Below are 26,813 nucleotides of genomic sequence, written 5' to 3' on the forward strand. Positions count from 1 at the left end.
CTGGTTAGGCAACAGTGAGGACACACACACACTGTGATAAACACAGTCTAAACCAGTGTGAGCCACCAGTTCACCAGTCTGGGACGGTGACATATGAGAAGATAGATATCAGCCTTGACAACAGCCACTGTAGCTTGCAGATGAAAACAGTTTGCACGTGTTTTCCTAGATTGAAGAATGTTGAGCTCTCAGGGCCACCGTACACTACACCTGATTCAGTCAGGTTTAGATTTATTTTTATATTTGTTCCATATTTTCGTCCTGCTTGTAGTCATAGTCAGCTACATGTACGTAAGACTTAAAACTAGTAAAGAGCTTTTTTATCATATCCGGAGTATTTTTCTGGTCAGGTAAATCATTTTAGACACACCTTAGTCTGTAATAATTTAATCCCAGAGCAGTCCTGTGGGTAAAACATTAATTTTTGTACGGTTCGTACACTGTTCATCTGACTTGATTACTCATTAATTCACAGTGGAGGGAAATAAGCTGCAGAGTATTTTCACGTCTTTGTAAAGATTCAGGACCAAATATAAAATCCCCCTCTGGTTCAGTCACAAATAAAGAGTCACATTATTCTTCAGACCTGTGGTTTAACTCAGTTCACGGCCACCTGAGTTTCATTTTACTGCAAAGCCCCGAAGCTTCTCTTCATGAGCTGAGAGCAGTAATGACTCAGCTCCACTGGTCTGATTATAATGTGACTGTGTTGAGTTTGTTACCCAAAGACATAGTTTCAAATTTCTTAAATATGAAAACATCTTAAATATAAAATATAAAACGCCTCGACCCGTCATTGCAGCAACAGTGTGGGAGGTCTCACACCTTCCCCTTGTTGCTCAGGCACCAACATGTTCTTCACCGTCCTGGAGGTTAATTGCATTGTTTTCCCTCCGTCGTCTGACATTTAAAAAGCCTCTGCTGGCAGCTGCACGGGGACAGAGTTGGCGAGGGAAATCAATTTGGGTTGTAGTGCAGTAGAGGAGGGGTGGGTGGGTGGGGAGCGGTGTAGGACACTTTGACACCCCGAAGGAACTGATTCAGGCAACAAACAACTGGAGAACATTTAGAGGACAAGAGACAGAACAAACACTTCAAACATCCAGACAAACAAGTCTCTGAACGGCCCTTCAGAGTAAAAGCACCTCCAGTTTTCTCCAGCTTGTTGTGTCTTTTTTTCTCAGCAGGATTTTCTTTTATAGTTTATAGTTTCAGAACAAGACTCAAACGTCCTCTTCTCTGCATGGGATTTTATTGTAACCTGGGTAACAGCTTTATCTCCATAGTTTGCTACAGTATCAGCGTTGTAAAACCAGGTTAAGAGCTGAGTTCTGAGAATGAGGCGCCGCTGCTTTGACGAGGTCCGATGGGTCAAGAAGCACAAGCACTCGGACGTTCACAGGTTTACAAGGAAGACAAAACAAAGGCGAATTTAAGACCTAAAGTGTCATTCGCAGTTCACAACCCAGCTTCTTCCTGTAGCTGCGTGACCATTGTCCTCCTGTGTAATAACAGTGGTGCTGGTCCAGTCATGAGGACCCCGGGCTGTTATAACCTGTTTGACTGTCTGACTGCTCCTGGTTCCTGCTCCATCAAACACATGATGACACACAAGCTGTGTCCCCATCCAAAGGGGCCACATCCTTCAGAGGAAATACAAGCCAAAACCAGAACGGTCTGGTTTATCTGGAGGATTCCCGCTGTGCGACAAAGTGTTGAGTTCTTTTCACACAATCGCTTCAATTTTAAAGATCTTGTGTTGCACTTTCAGCAGAAAGACAGCACTCACCTCTAACACTGAAATCCTCTGACTCTCTGTTGCCGTTGTTTGCCGACATATTATTTTCATTACTGCCATACAGTCCCAGCTGGCAGTCAACATCCATGCACCATCAGGAAGACATTGGACATGGACAGACATTAGGTTTTAGTTGGACTTGAAAACTAGTCAAACCCCAACTTTGGCTCAACGTTGGACAGATGTTAGATTTTGATAAGTTATCAACACAACTTATAACTCAAAAAATATCAACGTTTATTGACATTAGGATTTTACATTGTGGAGACACTGTGGCATTTAGCAGATGTTAGGTTTTAGTCATAAATAAAATGTCAGTACTCTAGGTTAATGTGAATAAAGCATTTAGCAGACAGTGGATTTTAGTTAAGTTATCAAAACAGCTTAAAATCAACAAGATATCAACGGCAACTACTGATATTTTATGGTAGGTCACAGATAATTGTGGTTTTAGTCCCACTATGTCACATATACAGTATACGCATTTAATAATGTCGGCGGCCCGCTGGGATGACTCTTGGACTCTTGGGGTAGGTTGGGTCATTAAGAATCCGCCGTCATTGTCTAGGAATAAAAGGGTAAAGAAAAACCCGCAACACCAAAGGAGCTCCAATGCAAAAATAAATGTATTAAAGCTACTTCAGATGTTAGATGTTGTTCTAACATCTGAGGAAGAGCCTGTGGTGCTCAAAACGTCGTGTAGCTTTAATACATTTATTTTTGCATTGGAGCTCTTTTGATGTTGTGGACTTTTCTTTACCCTCATGTCACGTTTTGTTTTGGTCCAGCACCCATCCAACATTGGGCTATTAGGATGTGTACGTGCTGTTTTTTTACTTCTATTTCTAGGAATAAAAGTACACATTTCACTCAGCTGGTCTTCTGCAGATGTAGCCCCTGAAGGATGCGTCCCCTGGGTTTGGACACAGCTACAGTGTCTCAGCAGCAGCTGGTGACTTCACTGTTGTATCTGATCAAATGGCTACTTCACGTGTTTCATGTCATTAGGATTATGGTGTGTGAAATGGAACTGTTCGTCATGTCCCTGCATCGACACTGTCAGACGTCCTCTTTACTGTCTGTTTGTTTGCATGTCTGTCTGTCTGTCTGTCTCATGACTGTTTTTCTGTTCTACCCACCTCCGCCTCATGTCTGTGTCTCTGTCTCTGTTTTTTTGGATTTGTTTTCCTCACTGGTTACAGTAAACAGTCTCTGGAAAGGTATGAACGGTGAAGCGTCTCCCATATCACCATCATCATCATCATCATCATCATCACAGTCCCTCTAATCCTGCTGTTTTTTCTACTGCTCATCTGCAGCGCATTGTAATCCAGTAACAAACACAACATCAAGTAGAGTGGTGTTCATCTGTGTCAGGTTCAGGTCCTCTAGCTTACTTCTTCCACCTCTGCTCCTCAACTCTAAAACATCAGCTAATCAGATCATTGAATCCTCCCTGCCTCTGCCCTGTTTCATTCAGAGGACATGTTGAAGCTGGTTGCTCTGACTGCAGCAGCTGAACCCACAGCTCATACAGTAGGACTCTGGTTTCTGCTCTGTCTCAACAACTACATGTATGACAGTCAGTGTTAATCTCTTGTATAACGGCACACTGAGGAGCTTTGCCCCAACAAACCTGACAGTGAAAGGACAGGACAGTGTTTTTTCCTCTCACCTTGTAGAATAAGTAACCAAACAAAAAAACAGACAACTAGAAACAACATAACTTGACAGTAAAGTCTGTTCATATTTGTTAGAAAAGAAGAAAGGAAGTGAAAACCTCCGAGGACATTTAGGTGACCAAATAATAAACAAAAGAAATGCCCTGATGAACTCTCCTTTTCATCATCACTGAAGGGCATCCATCCGTTGAAAACCACTGTTATCTTTTAGTTTTAAATCCGATTCACTGGCCTCATCACACACACAGTGAATCGTCTCTCAGGATCACCATCTCTCTCTCTCCCACGTTCATCCACTTCCCACTCAGCTCATACACACTTCACACATAGTCAAACATCTTTTCATCACATGTCAGCGTGTGTCTCTGAAGCTCGCCTCACTGTCTCCTGCTGTGAAGCGGCAGATAACAGATGAAATAAACACTGAACCTTCGGTTGCGTCAGCGCTGGATTTGCTGCATCCGTCTTGGTCCTTTTTCTGAACTTCTGATTACTAAAGTGTGTGGTTTTACGGACTGCGTGTGGTTCAGCATGGAGCATGATGAGTCTGAGCAGCTGCAGTACAGAGTGTGCCATCTCCAGGGCCACTGACTATAGGATGTACGGTCACCTTGAGATTTAAATGCACTGACATGAGCAGAGAAGGAGAAGAGATACTACGCAGATAAATATCTCAGTCTTGCATCCGTCAAACGCATTGTCCTCTGTGATGCTGCCGGCTTGGTCTGACACGAGGAAGCTCATGCTAGTCTAGAGCTCTTTGTCCCCTGTGCATGAACTTCTTCCCCCCCTGAAACCAGAGTCAGGTGACATGCAGCCATGCTCTGAACTGAGACCAAGCTCAACTCCACCTTGAGAGTTTTCTGGCTCAGATCTCAAGTCAGAATATGGACACAACTCAGCATGTGTATGCAAATGTATTCAGGATAGTTTGTCCTTTAATCCCCCCCACCCTCTCCCCCCCTCCGCCTGTCTCTTACAACATGCTGCTGGATTATTTAGCTGCTTTGCCAAATTTCTTTTAGGGAAATGTTAATTGTGCATCGACTGTTTTCACTGCTGATTTGTTTGCAGACCGGGGCTGAGACACCCAGAGACCGGAGGTCACGTCCCACGAGTACAATTTGAAAATAAAATATGTGGAACAAAAGTCTGTCGTTGACCAGAGAACAATCCACCTATAAGTCAAACAATCTCAGTCTTTCTATCTTAAAAACATCAGGTCTGATGTCCAAGACTGATCATTACAAGGATGATAAGAACTGTAATTACAACACAACAGGAACAGGGATCCTCTGAAAAATGTAGATACAGCTTTAAGTTTTACTGCTTAATTTGATAAAAAAAACAAGATTAAAAGTGTAGCTTGAGTTTGCCTTCTTCTTATTCTTTCCACTTCACATCTGAGCAGTCTCAAATATTTTACAATCACCTCGACTAAACAGCTTTAACACCTCCTTTCCCTCGTGTATCCCACTTATTTTTCCAATGTTGTCTCTCGTCTGTGTGTGTAGGCTACCTTACTAACTAACTGACTGGAGTCAGTGATTGGCGGAGTGGTAAAGACAGGCAAAGTTAGAAACACTTAACATTTTGATAATAATTGAAATAATTTATCAGTGATATATAGATTATAGAGTTGAAAATATTCAAACAGTCCTTTAAAGCAGAAGTAAGCGATCCGGTCGTTTTGGCTAATGCTGCGTTCCAGGCAGGCTTTTGAAACCGTAAGTTACAGCTTCAAGTCACGACTTACGACTTTGTAGCGTTCCAGGCAACCCGCAACTCGCGTTTCTCCGACCTGTTTCCCGTGAAAGTCACTATAACGGCCCATGGACGAAATTTTGATTACAGAGGTGGGGGGGACACAGCTGGCCTGAGTTGGCTCCGGGGGGGGGGGGCTGTTCTACTTGTGAAGATAACCCAAAATTTAAAAGGCCTGCAATGAAGAAAATATAAGGCTAATATCTTTTGTATAGTTTTATTTATGAAGAAACTCAGAATTCCTTTGCTGCTGTTTTACTCTATCAGCACCGACATAAAAATTAGTTAGGCCTACAACTGTGAGAAATTACTGATTACAAGCGTGATCATTGGTGGATGGAGGCTTCAGACGCACGTACGTGTAGACTAAAATCAGTCACATGCTCTGATCATGTCACAAAACCTGGCGATCAGTGTTTGGGAAATTATAATTAAGGGGCTGTGAACGCGATTGTATAACTTTATGATTACATGGTTCGGCTGACGGTGGGTTGTGAGGTCGTGGTGGTAAAAAAAAACAAAAACTGTGGAGATCACCTGAACAGGTATCACACCAGAGCGGCTCCTCAGTCGGAGCAGGAGATCTTCTACCTGGAGGAGGTTTGTGTGTAGGCTACTGCTTCAGCGGGGCTGTTTCTGTTCAAACAGCTGATTAATGAGCATCGATCCTATCAGTCTGAGTGACAGCAGGGACGGCCAATCACACGTTAGCAAGAAACGACAGAGCCAATCGATGAGCTTGTGGGCGGTCTAAAGGGAAACAGGCTTCAGCTTGAGCGGCTGTTTTCCGCTTGGTCCTAGTGCTTGACCCGTTTCTGTTTAATATAGCGTAACATCGTTTTTGGACGGTAAAACTGCAGGGGACCAAGCCTGCCTTTGGAAAAAGTGCAGGGGACATGTCCCCTGTGTCCCCCCTTAAAATTACGTCCGTGTAACGGCCACTCGTAACTTCCGACCCGTGAACTCGTACCAGATCAAACTGGTACGACTTCACAGGTCGAAAAATCACGAGTTACGAGTTGCCTTGAACGCACCATAACGTCTTGTCAGCCGATGGAGTTAGCAGCCCCCGCCCTCGTCATGGATCTATTGGTCCTCGTCCCTACATCACCACGTTCAGGTGCATCCCTTGGCTGCACACACAGAGAGGACTGCCCCTTTATGCCGTTCTCTCTCCTCATTGGATAAAACTTGTAGGATACGATAAATGTTTTCTCCTCGGCTCAGAGCAGAGCAGAGTGACTGACAGACCCGTGTTTCGGTCCAAACACTCTATGTAAGTGATTGCTGTCGGAAGATACAACTATTTAAGACTTATATTAACACAAAAATATCGCTTACTTCTGCTTTAAGAAAAAAAGAAATGAGTCATGAGATTACGTGAACGTTCAGTCTCTTCAGACTTGTCCATAGAGAAGCTGACACAGAGGATTCATGTCATGTCTTTAGCTGCAGTCCCTTTAACCTTCCCCTCACCTGAGCCCACGGCTCGGTCCTGAACTCTGACTCTGTTACCGACACGCTGCTCCTCTCCTCTCCTGACCTCTGACCCTCCTCTCCATCTGCCTCCGCAGCAGCGACGAGGACAACAAGTCCGTGCCGGGCAGCCAGACCTCGCTGGACGGCAACGTGAAGGAAAGCGACGACAGCCTGGTGGACTACGGCGAGGGAGGCGACGGGCAGTTCAACGAGGACGGCTCCTTCATCGGCCAGTACACGGTGAAGAAGGACAAGGACGAGACCGAGGGCAACGAGAGCTCCGAGGCCACCTCGCCCGTCAACTACCTGCTCCCCGGCGTGTCCCCCCCGGCGGGGCACGGGGGACTCGGAGGCAACCACCCCCCACTTTCCCTTTGATCGGAGGGCGCTATACTGTACGACGCACCACGAGTCCCACACACCAGACACAAACACACACACATGAATATAGTACTATATGGAACACGGTAAACAGGAAGTGCAGCAGGGTCTGTGTGGAGACTGTACAGACTTTCCTCTGCAGGAAGTGGAGGAGCACGGAGGAGTGGAACCAGACCACAAGCCTTTACTTTACGTTTCCAGCTCTGAGAGGACGGCCCCGTCTGAGGGACGTTTGGACACTAGTGGGCACAGGGCTTGTTTTTCCTCCGCTCTGCTCTGCTCGGCCCGTCACTCGCACAGACTCGGAGTGTGCCTTCTGGGCGGCGTTCAGCATCAGGAGGCTTCAAGCGTCGTTTAGAGATTTCTTTCCTTTGGTTCCTTTCTGCTCCTATAACGTTTTCAGTCTCACTGCTCTCCTCCTTGATAATACACACACACACATACTGTACACGCACGCACACACACACACACACACACTTGCCCCCATACTGTAACATATCAGCTTCTAACCATCGATCTCAACAGGATGCTGGCAGATATGTTTATCATATTGATATTTACGCAGTGAAAGATTTTAGTTTCTCCACAGCTGGTAGACGAGTCATTGAATCCTAATGAATGCTGTGTACAGTCCTGGCACACATTTTAGTGCCCCGCAAAACTATGCACTGTCACCTCCTCGGTACCTTCATTGGTTTCATCTGGTTAAAGTACAAGTTCATGTTCACTTCCTTTTTCTTTCTTTTTTTCTTTTTAAAAACCACCTGCGGGCTTAACTCACGCTTTCACTCACTTTGCCTTGTACAATGTGGTAGACATGTTACCTCTAATCCAATGTTGTAGTGCAGACGTTCAAAATGGCTGCCATGAGAACGGCCAACGCCCACCGCCAAGCAGCAGACTCTGCTACGATCGGCTGTGAGTGGATTCCCTCATGGTCTGAGGCAGCGGAGAGGAAAAGTTAGTTTTGCTTGTGAAACAGCAGCAGATCACTACTGACCCACTGAACCCTGGTTAGCATGCAGGCTAATGCTGCATTCATGTCATGTGGGAAAGTCAAGTGTTTTATACCAAACCAAACTAAAACAGTTATGACTGATTATGATTGAAGAAAAAAAAAAAAAAGGTTTAAAAGTTAAGATATTTTTCTACACCTGAACCTACATGTATTTACTAACATCAGAGCTCCCAGTTAGCTGCTAGCTCCTGTGGGCTGAGGTGTGTTGTGCTACGGTCTCTCTCTCCTCTGGGACATGAATGCAGCATGACAAGCTGGGACCCTTGAGGTGCGTTCAAGGCCTAATTTCCTGCTTTGTGTTTTTATGCACACAAATACAGCCACTGGACTGGTCTTACAGTCTGTGTTTATTTGTCCCAAACAGCTGGTGTTACAGACGTTAGCTGTGAGCTAGCAGAGGGATCTGCTCCTCATCCCTCCCTTCTTGTTTTTTTTTTTTTTTATATAAACACAATCGATTTATGGAGCATTACAAAACAAAAAGGGAAAAAAAAGACTGCATTAGGGCCGTGTAGAATACTTAAAAAAAAAAAGACAATATTTACAGCATGAAAATATAGACATTAAATTCACAGCCAGCTTTGAGATGAAGCTTATTTTTTTTAGTTTTTGCAGAGGGAGAAAGAAAAAAGAAAAATGATTGAGTGGCAGAAGAAGTTCGAAGACGAGTGTGCGCTCAGTATTTCACCTGTCATGTGTGTCATGTACTGTAGTTGTAGACTGATGGACTGACAGTCAGTGATGCGCTCATTGGTCAGTTGGACTGTAGCTACTTATTAAATCCTCCAATGCTAAATCACATAGATATTAACTGCAGTTAGTGACACATTGTATTTTAAATATTTATTTTATATTTCTATTTATTACATTATGTGGATAGTATTAATATATTGATTAGTTCTTTATTTAATGATTATTAAATACACGTTCTGTTGTTTCACACCAGGAAATGGCCAAAATAAACAAATCTGATACCGCTCACCACGAGAGGCGATCAAATAGCCTAAGCACTATGTTCCAGATGTTTCTGTAGCAGCTGGATTGACTGCTGTGAACAAAACAAAAAGCAAACACCTGTCTCCCATGTCTCTCTGTCCGTCGTGCTGCTCTTCTCATGCTCATGTTGTGTTACTGTTGCTCCGTGTTGTTCTTCAGATTTATGTAACGTAACATTTCCACCACACAGAAAATTAATATCGTTGCTTATTATTATTTATTTGACATATATTCTGTACATGTAGGTCTCTTATCTTTGTAAATATGTCATAGTTGATTCCTCCCCCCTCTAAAAAAAAAGGCTTTATTGAGGAAAACAAAGATTTAGAAATTAGCACCCACCAAGCAGATGCGTCCTGTCACGCACCTCTGTGATGTAGCTTTGACTAACATTTGCACTCTGAAGTTACGAGAATCATCCTTCACTCTGTGTTGCCCTTTGCTTTGACATTGTAATATATGGTAGTGGCTGCAGTCACTTTCTTAATGATGGTTTGGATTCTATATTGTGAAAGAGGAATATGTTATATTGATGTAAATAAGTCCTGCAGTTTCCCCATTTGTAGCATTTGTCACACTCAGACTGCTAGTAAGCCTAAAAACACATGCATCCACTGAGGTATTGGAACATATAAACCCCCCTCCCTTACACTGTTCTTCCTGAGACTGTGTCTACTCTTTCTTCCCATGATGCCTTTCACCCAACGTGCATATTGGTGCATAGCTGTGTCCCATTAAGGTGTCACCTCAGGGGGATACAGGTTGAGAATGTCATGCTTCATACGGCCTAAAAGTCACAAACTGAGATTAGTATTAGTGTGTGAGAGAGTCCATGTGATGTCACTTTAGCCACCTGCTCATGTGTGTGTGCAGCCTAGATTTAATTCACACAAAGACACACCAGTGCACGTGTGAACATGTCCACCAACGCAGGAGCCTTGTGTACTAGGCCTATATACAGAAATGTGTGCATGTCCACCGTCCGGTCTGCTGTCCCCTCCACATCTCTGAATCCTGAATTAAAGGTGCTGTGTGTAAGTTTAGCTGTTGCTAATATTAGCATTCACAGCTGTTTATTCACCAGTCTCCAGAGGTGTAAACAAATACCGGTGTAAACTATTGTTTCTATCATATCTTGTTTCTACGGAAGTTAGCATGCTAACAGCTAGCTAATTGTCACTCTCTGATTATTACGAAGCTGCTAAGAGGATGTGTTATAACCTTTATAGAGACAACGGTGGCTGAAGTTCTTGGCAGGAGACCATTTTTTGCAGCAGAGGAAGCTTACAGATGGCTTCTTCAAGGTTAGCATCAACTTGACGATTGCATAGCCTAGCCTACTGTATTTCAAAGATGACAGCCACGAAGTTCAAACTCTACTGGGCCTTAACAATCTTCCCATAACTTGAACCTTTCCTGTGACTCTTTGGTTCTAGACCAGTAGGTAGCACTGGTCAGACTGCTCTGCCAAGATGGCATCAAACCACTAGGTAGTCCCCTAACCCCCCCCCCACCCCATGAATCAGGCTACTCTCCATGCACTTAATCTTTGCATCATTTTTTGGATCATCTTTCTCATGCAGTGTGAAGCTATTATGACATTTTCAATCTGCAAAGAGGCCCCTCCTAAGTGGAGCACAGCGTACGTCTCGGTTGACAGGCAGCCATTTTGAAAACAGTTCTGACCCCTTCCACAAACAGCGACTGATTCTGATTCTCCAAAAATGTAACCTTTCTATTTGTCTTCTGTCTCCCAGAGGCTCACGTTCCCGTCCGTCCGTCTGGCTGCAAAAACCTCAAAGCAATATCCTCTTGAGTTTTCTTTTTAGTTGTGTGTTTTTGTTTCTCTGATGCCATTAGTCCTACAGTGTGTTCACGTCAACACACCTTTGCTCAGGCGGCTGGGTAGCCTGAGCGAGGGCGTCGGACGATGAAAAACCTCAAAACACCTGACAAATTCAGCAGCAGCATCACCAAGGACGTGTCCTCGGGTGTTATCTGTGAATCACAGCGTGTTCACTCTGACCTCGGCATGAGCACAGAGGGATGTTAATCTGAGCATCTTGATAGAGAGGAGCGTGGTGCTGAAGTGGAAGAAAACAGGAAGTTAGAGCACTCAGAGATCTTTTTTTCTGGACTCATTGGAAGAGTTTTTTCAAAGTCTGGTCTGGAAACCTGCACCTTCCTCCTCCTTCTCCTCCTCCTCCTGCCTCATGGCCTTCTCTTTGTCCCCCGGGTGTATCAGAGTGGAAAAAATGTTGTAATGTAACAAAGAAAAAGAGGATTATGCATATTTGCTGATACACAGTGCTATTTTTCTCGTCCTTTTGTTTGTGCACGTTGATTGGAGGTGCTCAGAGCCGAGCGTCTGTTTTTACTGTCTGTATCGTCTCCGCTCACCTTTCACGGGGAAAATCTCAATGTGCAGTTTTACAGCTTTGTGTGTGTTATTTTTTTTTATTATTGTTATTATTTTCAAAATGCTGCAAAGCCTAGAATTTTACTGGTGCACATTTTTTAAATGATTGATCACATGCTGTACGGCTTTTTTTTTTTTTTTTTAATGAATTCTCATATTAGCATCTTGTTTTTATCATGTGTATCAGAGCAGCAAAGTCTCGCTTCAACATGCAGAATAACAGCTTTTGTAAGGTACATCTACTCAACAGAAAGTGGCATAAATATATTCACCATGTATGCGTGTATGATGAGATGTTGCAACTTCTGCTAGCGACGCCTTCTTTATAGTAAAGCTATCTCCTTTTCTCTACCTCCTGGCTGCTCGTCTCTCTTCATCTCTTCACTGTTTTCTCCCAGACGGACTCAACATTCAACATTTTATTGTGGTTTCAAAGAAGAAGAAAACACACACACACACACACACACACTCACTCACAAACCAAACTATGTTTTCTCTCCGACCTTGAGGAACGGAGATGATTTAAACAGCAGAACTCAGTTCCTGTCTTGGTTAACGTCATTATAGCCTGTGAACAGCTGATTGTGTTGCAGGGCTGTTGTCCTTAAAGGCACCACTTTACATTAAAAATGACTAATTTAAACGATTTGTTAATTAATTAGCTTGTTAACTCTTCATATATGTATCATCTTTTACAACAATTTCTTAATCAATTACATTTTGCTATAGATATCTAATATTTATAATAATGTCCCAGGCTTCAAGCTTTTGGAGATGATGTTTCCTCTTGTGGAGATTTGGCTCAGGCTTGGGTTTAGGGTTTGGTTAGGTTTAGACTTAGGGTTGAGTTAAGCTCAGGTCTAAACTCAGGTTCACTCGGCTTAGATTTTTGGTTCAGTTAGTCAAAGGCGTGGGTTTAGGTTTGTATCGGGGTTAGTAGGGTTCAATTGATAGGGATAATGATAGAAAGGAGAGAGTATGATAAGCTGCGTTTCCACTGCAGGAGTTCCTGGTAAAAGGAGGGGGTAGGAACTTCTAGAGAATCCCAGGACAGAGCACGTCCCGGAAAAGACGTGTGAAGGCACCGTCTTAACTTGTAATTCGACTGCATGAAGCAGTATAACTCTGGGCTTTATTAAAGCACGGTGGATGATCTCATAAATACTACTTGCTGGTCTGCTGCGTGTGTCTCAGCCCCTCTCTAAACCAGATCCTGTTACATTATACATCATCTCCAGGACAAATCAATCAATGATAAAGCCTCCATGTCCTACTGGATGAGAAGTATCTGTGCATCACATTTAGATAATAGTGAGCACTTCCATCTGTCTGGTGCCAAGTACCTGCAGACCCGCTATACTGTAAGCCCTCCATGTATTTTCTGTGAACCTGCATGACGACAGGTACGCAGAGGTGCGCAGGTAAAAGCTTTTACACACTGGTCGTTTTTACAGTCATGTTTTAGCCCACTATATAACCAAACCACAACTTTATGGCCTATTGATTTATCCCCTGGACCCTGGGATAAAGTGGATTACACCATTCCCATTAACCTACCACCACCGCTCGGCTCATTTTACATAGACAACGCATATAAAACCAGCTCAAAGATTAATACATCACAGTCTGGCTGTAAATCTAGTTGTGTGGGTATGACAGAGGTGGAGACGATGCTCAGCAGAGCGGTCGCTTTGGTGGTGACATGTTTTATTGAAGATGCTCTGATCCATTCTGCCTTGAAACTCCTCGAGGTCGGTAAATATTAATGTCTCGGCCATTCCCCGCCATCTCGTACATCAGTGGGTAAAAAGCCATTAGCAACTCAATACATGGATGGCAGATAGGGCCGGAGTGAAGGGAGCTGTGGCGCGGCGTCTCAGAGGAAGTGTTGGCTAATTATTACGTCTTCCTCTGAATGAGAGACTGGGGTCAAAGGTCCATAAAATAAATGCAGACTACTCTGTGATCTGAGCTGACTGTGGACAATGGGCACATCTGTGATGTTTAATAAAATGACACATATTCATTGCATTAATGAAATTCAGAGTAAAGGTCAAAGTGAAACAGATTTTGATTCGTCCTCTTGGTCTAGTCCAGAAATGAATGAATGAAAAGCTGCAGTCCATTGCTTGTTGTGGTACATATACGTATATAGATATAGATATAGATATAGATATAGATATAGATATAGATATAGATATAGACTTCTGTCACATTGTGATACAAGGTGTGTTCAACAGTCTCATGTCTGTCTGTGTGGTCACAGATGCTGTGGAGTCTCCGTTGGGAAATGTTAGCATAAACAGTGACAGATGCTCTGCAGTCAGCACGAGTCTCACACCAGTCACCCAATCAGATCAGCTACCTGCCCTGGGACCAGACTCACACATATTCACACTCAAACACACACACACACACAACCAGTGGGACCTCAAATTTAATCTAGTGAAGTGCTAAGGTCGACTCCCCAGTTCCTCTCTGAATATGAATCTTGTCTGAGTCATTGGTTTGAGAGGAGAGGTCACAGCCAGTGCTTCCTCCTCCCGTCCTAAAAGATATTATTTATTCCCTGACCTGATCATTTGCAAATGCACCGAACATTTCCCAAAACCGGGGAACGTACTCGCAGCCAATAGCCTCACGCTCTTCATTGTCACCAGATTGAATGGACTTCCCGTGGGGAGGTGAAAATCACATTTAGTGTTTCTTCTCCACTGGCCATTGTCTGGAAGCCAAACGTCTCAGCCAGACAATCTCTAAAAAGACAAATGACATGTAGGAATCCTGCTGAGACGCCTGATTTACTACGAGGCCCCAGCCTGCTCTGTTTACAGCACAGACTCAACGTGTAGAATATATGTTGCACAAATAGAGCATCTGTCTCTGATTATCTCAACATCCCGATTCATACACTGGGCTGATCAACAGAAGTAATCACCCCTCTCTATTTCATTGTGATAAATTCAACCTTTTTTCACCACCATGTCCGGGACGATCATGTGACTGATGAAGTCTCAGCTTTATTCCCTAAACTGCTGTATTGTAGCATTTATATTTATTGTGCCACTTACACGCTCAAGAGGAAATGTGCGTCCGCCGTCCACATATGTGCAAGTAGACTGTAAGAGACTGTGGCACTGCATACAGTTTATTGAGATGAGTTCAGTCATTAAAACATTGTACGTACACATTGAACATATTGCAGAGGAAATGTTCTTTAGCAATGTTCCTGTTTTTATCACAACAGTCAGCCAAACTTTCCCCTTGGGAATAAATAGAGTATGTTTGGCTGCAAAGCATTAAGCAGCAGGTGAATGAGCACATGTAGTCTGAGTTTTCAATTACTTCAGTAGAAACATCAGTTCAGAGGAGAAGCTGCAGTGCAAGCTAGGTGAACAGTAGCAAAAGCTATGAAACGTAGCAAAACGAGCTTTATGGCCATCAGAAAGTGAACCAGTGACTCATTGCTCATGTGGTATGGAGAGTGACCACTCGGCTTTTGGGTCACTGTGCAAAAATATGTATGCAACTCAACCAGACTGTGTGGACTGTGAATATTTTATTTTATCAACTGGGGGGAAAATGTGGTGGAGTGTCGTGCAGGTGAGCACCGACAGCGCTACGTGGACAGGAAGATTATAGGGTGATGTCCTTTTACACTTTTAGAGACACTGTACTGTAGGAATGTAGTTTCTTAAAGGGTTGAAATTCTCATTGACAGTGGATGAAGCCTGCAGCTCCTTCTCAACGACGGGAAACAGAGTGAACAAGTTTTTGGAAAAGAAATCCATACAGCACAGTTACTTTTATTCTCCCACAGACACAGTCATCAATAATGTGATTCAGACAGTGAAGGCTGCACTCAGACAGGACCTGCAGTCTGAATCCACATCACTCTTCAGTCAGTCTTACTATCCTGGGAACAGTTTCCGTGGCGGCGCTCAATGTTGATGGATTTAAGTGGGTAAGGAGAAATGGATGCTCCGCTATGCTGCAAAACCAGCACCATGGTGACAACATAAAACATGTTTATGTCTGCTTTGTAATGATTTATTCAGCTCCCTGTAACCAACCAGCGTCGTCTGTGTCTTTGTGGTCTGAAGTGTCTGAAGCCGGTGATGTGATTGTGTGATTCCTCCTTCCTCTCCCTCTGTCTCAGCTCTGATTGTTTTTTAATCAGTGAAATGTTCCTATTAATCTACGTCCACTCTGCAGATCATTCATCTGTATTTAGTTTCTCTCAGTCAATTAAGTTGGGTCCTCCATTTGTTTTAAAGTCCGCCGCATCTCCGTCCCTCCTCGTCCGGTGAGACGCTTCATCCACTGTGGGGGAAACCTGATTATAGACTCTACCGCCTTCCTGGTTATGAATGCATGTGGCTGCCTTTAAGCAATCAATCTGTGTTATTTGTCAGGTGTTGTTCATTAGTCACAGGGAGAAAAATAAAACGTCTCGCAGCACAGCGTGTAATGCCATTAATGTTCATTTGTCATTGGGGTGGGGGCTATTTAAAGGTGGTGCGGTGGCTTAAAAAGCACTAAACCGCCACAGGCTCGATCCGTCAGGGCTAAATTATTCATGTCGCTTAGACGTCTGGTTGCAGACGGAGGGAGAGAGGTGAGACGGGCCATGCGGGAAAACTTGTTGTACTGTACTTGTGCAGATTTAAAGCTGGTGGAGTAAGGGCGGGGGAGTTGTTATGTGACGGTATAAAGTGACAGAGGCCTGGACGGATCCACACATAGACGTTTCTGTTACATTTCAGTTGAAATCAGAAGATGAAGACACATTTCACCTCACATGTCCTGTAAAGAATCGGTCCATCAGCTGGATGGATCCAAGCAAACTCACACACTCACATTCACACTTCTGGGCAATTTAGAGTCTCCGATTATTCTCCTATTGTTCATGTGTTTGGAACCCACACAGGCACAGGGAATCTAACCCAGAGCCGTCTTGTTGAGAGGCAACAGTGCTCAACACTGTACCAATGTGTCGCTCATGTAAGTAACTGTTTTCCAAACCTGATGATCCTGTGTCATTCCAAACCATTTATAACCTACGATCAGGGCCGGCCCCTGGTATAAACACTCTATTTGGTTGTTTAGGGCCACAGCCGTTAGGTGGGGGGCCACATGATCAGAAAGGTACCGGGGTTCATTCAAGTCATTTAAACATCCTGAGGTCTGCATGTGCAGCTATGAGCTTTATATGTAATTTTAAGTCAATATTCAGCTTCTTTTATCTCACATTTGAGACATTTGGTGAAAACAGAACGGCAGAATGACAACATTTGTGCTCAAAAAGCAATCTTACAAAATGTAATTTTAGACTTGTTTTCTACATTTATCTATTACTGTATTCATATCCTATTTCAAGCACCAAAACAGTTCATTCTCATGACTGAAGGAGTGTTTTCACAAGGGATTTGACATTTTTCAAAAAGCAGACCTCATATTTCCAGCATTTGTCCTAAATTATTTCTTTCTACAGTGTTCTAGGACAAACTGGCCTCAGTGTGCTTACAGCGGAGGTTCTGATATTTAGACATAAAACACTTGAGTATTGTTACATCTGCAAGTATCTTAAAAAGATACATTTAAGAAAATATGTAAAAGTCGAGAAAATGGCCTCAAACCTCAGAGGGCATAAACACGTCTGTATTCAGTTTTAACCAGTGATTTGGTGTTTGCACTTAGAGTGCAGGGCCACAAACAAAAATCTTGTTTAAGGCCACCAAAATCCTAGGGCCGGCCCTGCCTACGATTAATAATCCACCTGAAATAATGATGTTCCAGGTTTAAAGACCTGATCACACATGGATTGATATTATATGACGATGACAATGGATGTCATGTGACACTTTGCTGGTTTTAAATAAACTAACGACAGAGGGTGCCGAGGTGGCGGACGCATGCACACACACACACCCTGCTCCTTTACTTTAGTTTTAAAGCTCATGACAAAACTCGGCTACTGTTAAAAATAAATAATAACAGCATCCAAACAGCTCAGTGCCATTAGAGCAGACTGTGGATGTAGCAGGTTGTAATTAGTGTCGCATTAAGCTGCAGCTGAATGTACAAAAGGAGTTTTTGTTTTGAATGAGTTTATTTACTCACTTGTGTTGAGCAAATGAAGCCACAATGGAAACATCCACTCAGCTGAGCTTGACAGGCAAATAAAGGCAACACAAATAGAGAAAGACGTTTTCATCTTTACTAATTAACAATTTCATTCACTGTGCAGATACCCGACACTTTTAATGTGGAATATTTGTTACTCAGTGCATGATTGACATTTGGATATCAATTATTACAGCTTCAATGTCAATGTGACGACTTTGTCTGTTTCGATTTGTTTTTATTTGCCAGACAGAACATGTAGTTTGGTTTCTTGTCCCGCTGCTTTGTATCATTTATGATGACGATGGTGAGGTTTATTATCTTACTGTCGTCACGCAGTGAGACAAAGATAGAGTGAGATTATCATTTTTCTCTTCTCTCCTTCACAGAGGATTGCTCACCATAAAGTAGCCTGTCACCCATTTGAACACATCGTGGTAAAGCTTGAGAGGCTTCATGTTGCTTCAACCTGAACATGATTCATAAGCTGCACAAAGACAGAGTCCTCCTGAAATCTACTAACATTTCATTTGTTCTGGAGACATTCAGGTCCACATTGTTATTTCTCCATCATGATGACAGCTCCACCTCACTTCAGTAGGCCGCCTCCGTGTTGTCTGTAATCAGCCCCACCGAGAGCAGACACGTGTAGCAGGTGTGGTATATTGATGTGTTGATAACCAAAACTAAATACTCACTAAACAAAATAATAAACTAAACAGCACTAAATACTACAAACAAATAAATAGCTCCAACATATTGTTTTGAAACCTTGTAGAATTCATAAGTTGTAGTTTAGCATTTATTGACCAAACTGGCATGCATCAGATGCTAAAGTAAAGAAAGTAAAATTGCACTGCTTTGGCAGTAACATGTAGCATGAGCAGAAATCTAAAGTCTAAACAGTTGTTGTTTGTCATTCTCCATCTTTTCCTTTGTACAGTTAAGAATTATTGTTATTGCCATAGTGTAATAAAATGAAGCGTAGGCCTGGAGCCATCTGTACTCCTGTAGGCAAACGACTGTTAATTCATCTCAATATTTACTGAATATTCATTAATATACACGTTGATGAAGATCTGGCACCAGTGAAATTTGGTGGAGATGTGAATCCAGAAACCTTTGGAGCATCTGAAATGTAAACCACTTCATCATCTGTCAACATGTTTGGTCCCTGGTGAGACTCGATGTATCATGGGTGACGTTAGCACCTCCGCCCTCGCTCTCATCCATCTCTCTCTCACCGTCCTCTCATCACTTCGACCTCCATGTAATCATGCCATCCTCCAGACCTTCCTCCTGTTGTCCTCTCCAGGCAGTCACCATCTGTCCCGGTTCTCCCCTCCTACATACACCATGCTAATGTCTTACAAGCCACAATCCTCCCTCTGCCCCACAAACATACAATCATCATATAGAATCATACAGCAAAACTACAGCCAACATCTCACCAACATGCACTGACACACACCTCCCAGGGCCTGGTATGCAACAAGCAGGCGCTTCAAATCATACATTTAACTTTATTTATCATAATTGAAAATTCATACCCCCATTAATCTGCTCCCAGTGAGTACAATGACAGAGTGGCACAAAATATAAAACTGTTTTTAATGTTTGTTAGTCAAGTGCCGTGTGAAACAGTGATGAAAATCAGTTAGCACTGATGAGTCGAAATAATTAGTAATGATTTACTGTTGATTTTTCTATCAAATGGTGATGGTCAATAATTGATCAAAGTTCACAATAGCAACATGCTTGTATTCTTCATTAAGTAACTTCTTTATTTGCACCTATTTCACATAAATATACTTAAAATATGATTCCACTTGGCCATATTGAAGAGTTTCATCCATTTAAAATGTATACTGTGAGGTTGAAAGTTTCAAATATATACTGTATATATAGTATAATAATATATATATACATGTATATTAAAAAACATCAAATTATATGTGTAATTTTTCTTTTTTTTTCTTTTGTATTGGTGTTTTATTCCATTCCATTTAATTAAAGTGTCTTAAAAGTTAAAATTTACATGTGTTATGGTAATAAATTAAATTAATTTCTACATTTTATTTATTTTTGTTCACTCTTAAATTCAAACTGTTTGTATTCTTGAGTCATAACAGCACTTGACTTTCATAGACCTCAGGCACGACACTAATCTCATTGATTATAGAATATTGATTACATCCACAGAGTGCAGGTGGAGCAAACCAATGTCAATCTACATCTCCATACTGTAGCAACATGGAGCTGAGGTGAAGCTGCTGATGTATAGTGACGCCTCACACACTCACCCTGCATCACACCTCACCCCTCCCTCTCACTTACCCCCCCCCCCCTCGCCCCGTCTCCTCCCTTTGGACGTCCCCCGAGGTTACACAGTGACTGCTTAATGAGCTGCATGTACACACAGTAGCCAGATGCCAGTGGAGAGCCATTAGCTCATGTCACAGAGACACCCCTCCCCTCCCCTCCCCTCCCCTCCTCAACAGGCCCACACACACACACACACACACACACACACACACACACACACACACACTGTCTCCTCCTTTGGACCCCTTTTACACTCAGATCCTGTTAAGAGCTGTTGAGACGACCCCTCATTATCATTATGTCGCCTTTTCTGGTTTACACCGAACCTCCATATTGACACCAGCGTGTGATGCTTTTAGGGTTCAGAGATGTGATGCATAACTTAGCAGCACCAGCTTCTGTCCCACCAGGACGACGCTCGCTCTCTTCTACATTCACAGACATATCCCATAGCTTTGAAACGCCCCTGCAATATTTTGATGTATACTTTCAGTGTTCTTCACATATAACAGACTGTGTAAGAAACTATCAAGTTCTTTTCAAATGTTTTGAAGATGTGGTGGAGGAAGAAGAATAAGTTTTGTTAAACTCTGCAGGAAACCATGCTGCTCAGTTTTCATCAGTCCAGTTTGACTTCCTGTGATGTTTTATGTCCTCATGAGGTTTTAAGGTGAGATTAAAAGGTAAATACAAACTAAAATCGATCCAGCCTGAAACAAACAAACAGGCCTGATCCAGTGGGACATAAAGTAGCCTCAGTGGACCCACAGTGGCCCTGGAGGCGTTTCCAGGGGCGTGATGAATAAGTAAAGACATTATAAATAATTAAGTTTTAGCATACTTTTATTCATCTGGAGTGTAATGCATTAGTGTTCACTGGCCATTCAGACACGTCAGATATTTATACACTGTAGTGTAGAGTACATACAGTACAATTTCATTTACAACTGGGGTTTTTTTTGCATGTAAAAACAACAACAAGGACTGTGCATACAGTATAAATACATTTAAGAATGCTCAAACACGGTAAGGTGTATCTAAAGTAGCTATTGGGAAACACATACAGAACAAATACAAATTCTATTTTTTTATTGCAAAAAAAGGCTATAAGAATCATCAGTAATAAACCTTTCCGTGAGCCAACCAACTCACTATTTAGTCGCCTGAACATTTTGAAATTCAGGGACTTAGTTGATTACATTACAATACAAACCATGTACAAAGCAAAAAATAAACTTCTTCCTCCAGATATCCAGAATCTGTTTAAAATGAAGGATTCCAGTTCTAACCTGAGAAGACCACTATTATTTGAGAAACCAAAGACTCGAACTACTGTAAAAAATCACTGTCTTTCTGTCAGAGGGGTTAACATCTGGAACAACATAATTTCTCGTTACAGTATGGAAAATTAAGTTCAATGATTTTGTACTATTTTGGGTTATGCGCTGTGTACAATTCTTTATTTTGTTGTGATCAGAAATTTAAGTGTACTGATTAATTTCAAATGTCTGTGATCTGATCCTATTGTATTAATCATGCGTATATATATATTATTTTATTAAATTTTAATTTTTTAAGGTAAAAGGGGTAGGGGTATATAAGCTTTGGCTTCAACCTACACCCTTTCGGTTATATAAGCTTGATATATACCGAAATAAATAAATTCATTCATATTGTGTATTGTGTTGCTCTGAACCATTGCACACTGTTGTTGTCCACAAACCACTTACACATTACATCAGGGAGCCACACTGTTGCACTGGTCACATGTTCCTTCATCAGCACACACACACACACACACACACACTGTAGTTTTTATTGACACACTCTCTCCTGCTGCCACTGAATGCGGATTACAGTAGCTCCGGCTCCTTTGCTTTATTGTCTTCAAACTGCCGTATCTATCCATCTACACAGTCTGTAAAGGACAAAGGAGTCTGAAAGGGTCTGAACCCTCCCTCCCTCCCTCCCTCTTTTCCCTCCTGTCATCCCACCCCTCTCTGCGGTCCCCCCAGTCCTCGTCAGCGTCCTTAGTGCTGCATGGCTGGTAGTGCTTCACTGAGCAGACACTCAGCCCAAACACTAAGTCCCAGCTGGGAATTTGGACGTGCGCTGGCTGTCTAGCCGGGACAGGATGGAGGAGCTGCAGGAGAAGCGGCATAACGGGGGGGTAGAGGTGGAGGTTATAACAACCACATCTTTTATTAATTGGGAGGAACCTTTAAGTGATCTTATTAATCAGTCAAATGGTATGTTTCTATACAGCGGCCGACTTGTTAGGTTTTTGGTTTGAACCTCGTGGGAGAGCAGAGGGGGGGGCGTGTTAATTAACGTCCATGACTCCTCTGACCATCAGTTGTTGTTTACAGTTCTGTTTCCAAAGCCTGCAAACCACAGTTACCTGCACCAGAGTCTGTTATTGAACAATTATACACCAAACGTGGTGGAGGGATGAGGGGTGGGCCAGGGAGGAACAGGGAAGTTATATTTTGGGAGTGATGTTACACTAGTTGATTAAAATGTGTAGTATATCTGTTATTAGGGCTCTTATCAAAACATTTAAAAAGGACAGCTTGAAGGAAAGTTCAGATACCTATATGTGAGAGTTGCAGGTGATTTTAGATCAGTATCTCTGGTATTTACCACTGCTATTGCCTTTAAGCAATAGTAAGTAAATACTTTTTTTTTTTCCCTTTGGTGATGATGATGTCAGACGGAAATTACAAACACATAAATAGAAATGTGGAGATTTAAACAAAGGAGGACTGTGGTGGTCTTGGCCCTCTGGAGATCAGTGATAGTAAAAACGTAGACGTGGATACATTTCTTCACATAACTCAACCAACTCCAGTGACTGTGCAACTTCATCTGTCAAGTAGCAGCTGATTGGTTTTGAAATCTCACTTTCAGCAGCTCCATCAGCTTCAGCAACTTCAATGAGTCATCCTCATGAGCCAACAGGATCTTGTACAGGTCTGTTTTAAACTGACAAACATCCCTTTCACAGAAGAAAATATAATCCAGTACCACCCTGTCTATATCGTGACCTTGATAGGACCAGCTGATAGTCTTCCACTTTCATAAAGTTTCCTACCTGTATGACTTCTCTCACTTATTTTCTCTGCTCCTTCACACATGATTGGCTGTCTGCTCTCTGTCTGTCATTCACTAGTTTCACATGGGAGCTGAGGTCCTTGGAGCCAAAGACCGAGGACGTGAAGTCAGGTATAACATAACACTGGTAGATTTCTTCGCATCAATGTGTATCCAGACTGTAACTGGACTTTTCCAGACGTTTTCAGGCTCAGGAGACTCTGAATATACACAGCACACGTCATGGTATACTGGTAGCTAACAGGACAAACCTGCTTTTACCTGGTTTAAACCAAAGTTTTCCAATGTGCACCAGGATGCAGTGTGGTATATCGATGTGTTGATGAAAAGAAGGGATCACCGCCGACACGTCTTCACTTGTATTCAAAAAGGAGTTTATTAACAAGAAGAAGAACAGTGTTCAAAAAATGCCGAATCCTGGAGCATCTCGGGTGCCAATGTGAGATCTCTCTCCCTATGGCTCAAAACCATAGCTTTATATGCTTTCTAAATCCAAAACTCCACCTTCTCCCAACATAAAGATATGGCTTATTATATTAGGCACATTAACATGAGCATTCCATATTTCCTATAGATCTATTTCTGTCTGTATCTGTTTAACATACACAGTTCATGTTCTATGTTCATGAACTTGAGGCAAGATAGCCTATTATATGAAATTTTACGAGTTTACATTCATCTTCCAGATGAGGCCAATCAACTTAGTTAAGACACTCACAGGAAACATGTGATTAACAGAACACACATTTTCCCAGGATACATTTCACAGGGGTCACTCTTCTCTGTCTCATCTATCACTGTTACTAAACACCTTATATATCTGTAAATGTATGTGCGTCTATCTCTCTTATAACATCTCCAACCTTCGATTTGTTTACTTCTAAGCAAAACATGTCCATGAAGTAAAGCACTAACTCACACTTTCCTTCAGTTCCAAAAAAGGGCACACATACAAAGAAGAACATAATACATGGTGATGATATAAGATATTAGAGCAAGAAGTTCAGGTGGATAATACACTACAGCAGGAAAGAGAGAAAACGTTAACATAACATATAAATCATCTAATCATCTGCATACAATCGTCAACCCCAAGACGCCACGGTCTCATCATCAGTCTGGCTGCACGTTTAATTACTGACATAGAGTCATTCACTAAACAACACTGTGCTGGTGTGGTGTTTTCTCTGAGCAGGCGCTTTTTAAACAACCATGAGGTTTTTTTTCCCCGCTAAACCCCCCTCAGCTACAGTTTGGAGATGTGTGACAGGCGCTCTATGAGGTCTGAGAGGTAAAATAACTTGTATAGTTTGATTTCAAGGAGGGAAGTTATCTCTGTCAGGCAGTTTTCCCCACTTACCTGGATTTTATCCTAGTGGGTTCACTGACGAGCATTACATTTTAGTTCTGGCTGTGTGTTATGCTTCCTCGGGGAAGGTTGTGGAGAGGATAAGTGAGGATTTCTGTCAACTTGATTGTAGCCTAGAAGCAAAACTAAGTGCTACGTTCACAGCTCATGATTTGTGAATGTGTTTTGTGTTAAAGCTGCTGTTTGCACTGTGAAGTGTGGTAGAATTGTTATGTAAATTCCTGGATAAAATCGCTGTCAGTGGACTCCTTATCTCATCTGGACACTGATGTGAGGATGCTGTCACTGAGGATTGAACTGAAGAGACTTTTATTTTATTTCTTTTGCACCGACTCAAGATTTAGACAAAGACTGAAGGTCCCTGATCTTTTTAAAGGAGCTTTCAGAGTAAAAGGATTGGACTGAATAAACCTGTAGTGACCTTGAGGACACAGCTTGGTACCTGAAGCACTTTAGAGGAGACATTTAATACTTTGTCCGAGCCTTTATCTGGTTTGGATCATTGCTTTAGTTACCAAAGGGATTATACTGATAACTTAGATAGTAAATAAAGTCACAAAATATTTATAAATAAACAAAAAGGAGACTGGGAGCACAACATGATGTCACATATAGAAACATGAAAACATAAGTAAATATTCTGTCAATCAAGTTTGTTTTCTCCAAGTCTTTGGAGGAAGTTTTTTTTTGAGGATGAGTGAGTTGTGACAGTCTGCACCAGACTCAGCAGGTGGAGCCGGTCGTACACTAAGGTTGGAGGTTCAATTCCTCTCCAATAGTCAAAGCCGCTCTTGGCAAGAACCCAAACTGAAAGATTTATCAACAGTGTGTGAATGTGTGTGATAGAAAAGCACAGTATGAATGTGTGGTCACTAGTATGAAGCACTCTGCGTGGTCGATAAGACTTTTAAAAGGCTCTGTGGAAGTTCACAAAACTTATTACAGTTGTAACTAGGCAACTAAAAACTGAAATAAAAGCTTCATCAGGTGAACTAAGGTCTCGTGTTCTGGATCTAGTGCAGATTGTCTGAGGCAGGTGAGGGGCTTATTACAGAAGTACAGACATGTGACTGGAGCATGAGTCACTGGTTTTCAGGCCATTAGATCAGGGACTGGAAGATGTGTCCACTGTGACAGATCAATGCCACTGCTCCTCATCCTCTCTCTGTCCAGATAATGGAGGCTAATGGGGCTCGTCCCATGGGACCTATTTAGTATGTGATGTGATGGGTGTGGTTCTGGGAATGAGGGGCGGTGGAGAGGGGGGGGGGGGGTCTTCTGCGTTCAGTGTCATAATGTAATCAGAATATTTGATTGACAGGGCCACACCGCTGTATTAATTAGAGGGATGGGACACTGCGGACCATCTGCACCTGGACTAGATCTGACCCATAGGTCTCTGTCTCGGTCACTGTTCAGGAAGACAATGAGCTGTGTGGACAGACTGGGTGTCCTCTGTCCTACAACACAGCACCACAACTCACCTAAACTCATTAGACCTCTGTCAGGATTTCAGACAGAAACAGAATCTCAATCAAAAGTATTTGTTGGTATTTTTCAGCGTATCAAGAAAAACATGTTGCATATCGGCTTGAGACATTTAATATCACTCTATATTCCTTCCCTTCACTTCCTGTTTCTGAACAAAACAATAATGTTGAATTTAGTTGTGGTGAACTTTTAGTGGCAGATTCAAAAATTGGAGACATGAGTAGCGACCAAGGGCAGCATCTTGTAGCGCACTTCTGTTTGTGTTTGGTTGAGCTTAAGCTGCAATAGAAATTTCACTCAAAAGAGGACCTTTGGTAAAAATGGTGGTTTTTACCACTCACCTGCACCTAGCGCTAGCCACAATTGACAGGAACTAGCAAGAGGCAGAACAAAAGCCAGCCGTGGCCCTTCATAACCCGGCCTTGATGAGGGGGTTGGTTGAAAAGGAGTTTCACTCTAGGTGTGTGTTCACTAACACCACACTACATCCACATACAGTAAATCTGTTCAGGCAGCCTCCACTGTGAACCACTGAGACACTCTCTGCTCTGTCACTGCTTTTTAGAAACACAAATACCCACTTAACCTGATTGTACAGCAAAGCCAGAAAACTACTTCAGAGAGTGGAGGCAGATTCTGAGCCAAAGTGGATTGAACTGTTATCTGAAGAGGCCGAATATCTCATTACTGTCAGAGGCGGAGATGAGGAGCAGAAGCCCAGAAACCATTTGGAAAATGAAAAAAGGCAAAAAAATGAATCAGTGTGATTGCAAAGAAATGAGGCAGGTGGTGAGACTGAGACCTGTGAAGCAGGTGGGGCTGCATCTCCAGATGGTGGGAGGGCCGAGGAT

The 26,813-nt window shown here is 42.5% G+C and overlaps 1 protein-coding gene across 5 annotated transcripts in view; it reads left to right on the forward strand.

The window, feature by feature from the left end:
• nfasca (neurofascin homolog (chicken) a) overlaps nucleotides 1-11,888 on the forward strand; it is an 88,473-nt gene extending 76,585 nt beyond the window's left edge. For all 5 annotated transcript variants that reach the window (XM_085776601.1, XM_085776603.1, XM_085776604.1 and 2 more), the window contains one exon: nucleotides 6,819-11,888. In XM_085776601.1, coding sequence (XP_085632727.1) covers nucleotides 6,819-7,101 — 283 coding nt within the window. In that variant the 3' untranslated portion in view covers nucleotides 7,102-11,888. The remainder of the gene's footprint in view (nucleotides 1-6,818) is intronic.
• The last annotated feature ends 14,925 nt before the right edge of the window (nucleotides 11,889-26,813 follow it).

The sequence above is a fragment of the Trachurus japonicus genome, chromosome 5 (assembly GCF_045865225.1).
Source record: "Trachurus japonicus isolate A0001 chromosome 5, Traja_1.0".
In the NCBI taxonomy this organism is placed as follows: domain Eukaryota; kingdom Metazoa; phylum Chordata; class Actinopteri; order Carangiformes; family Carangidae; genus Trachurus; species Trachurus japonicus.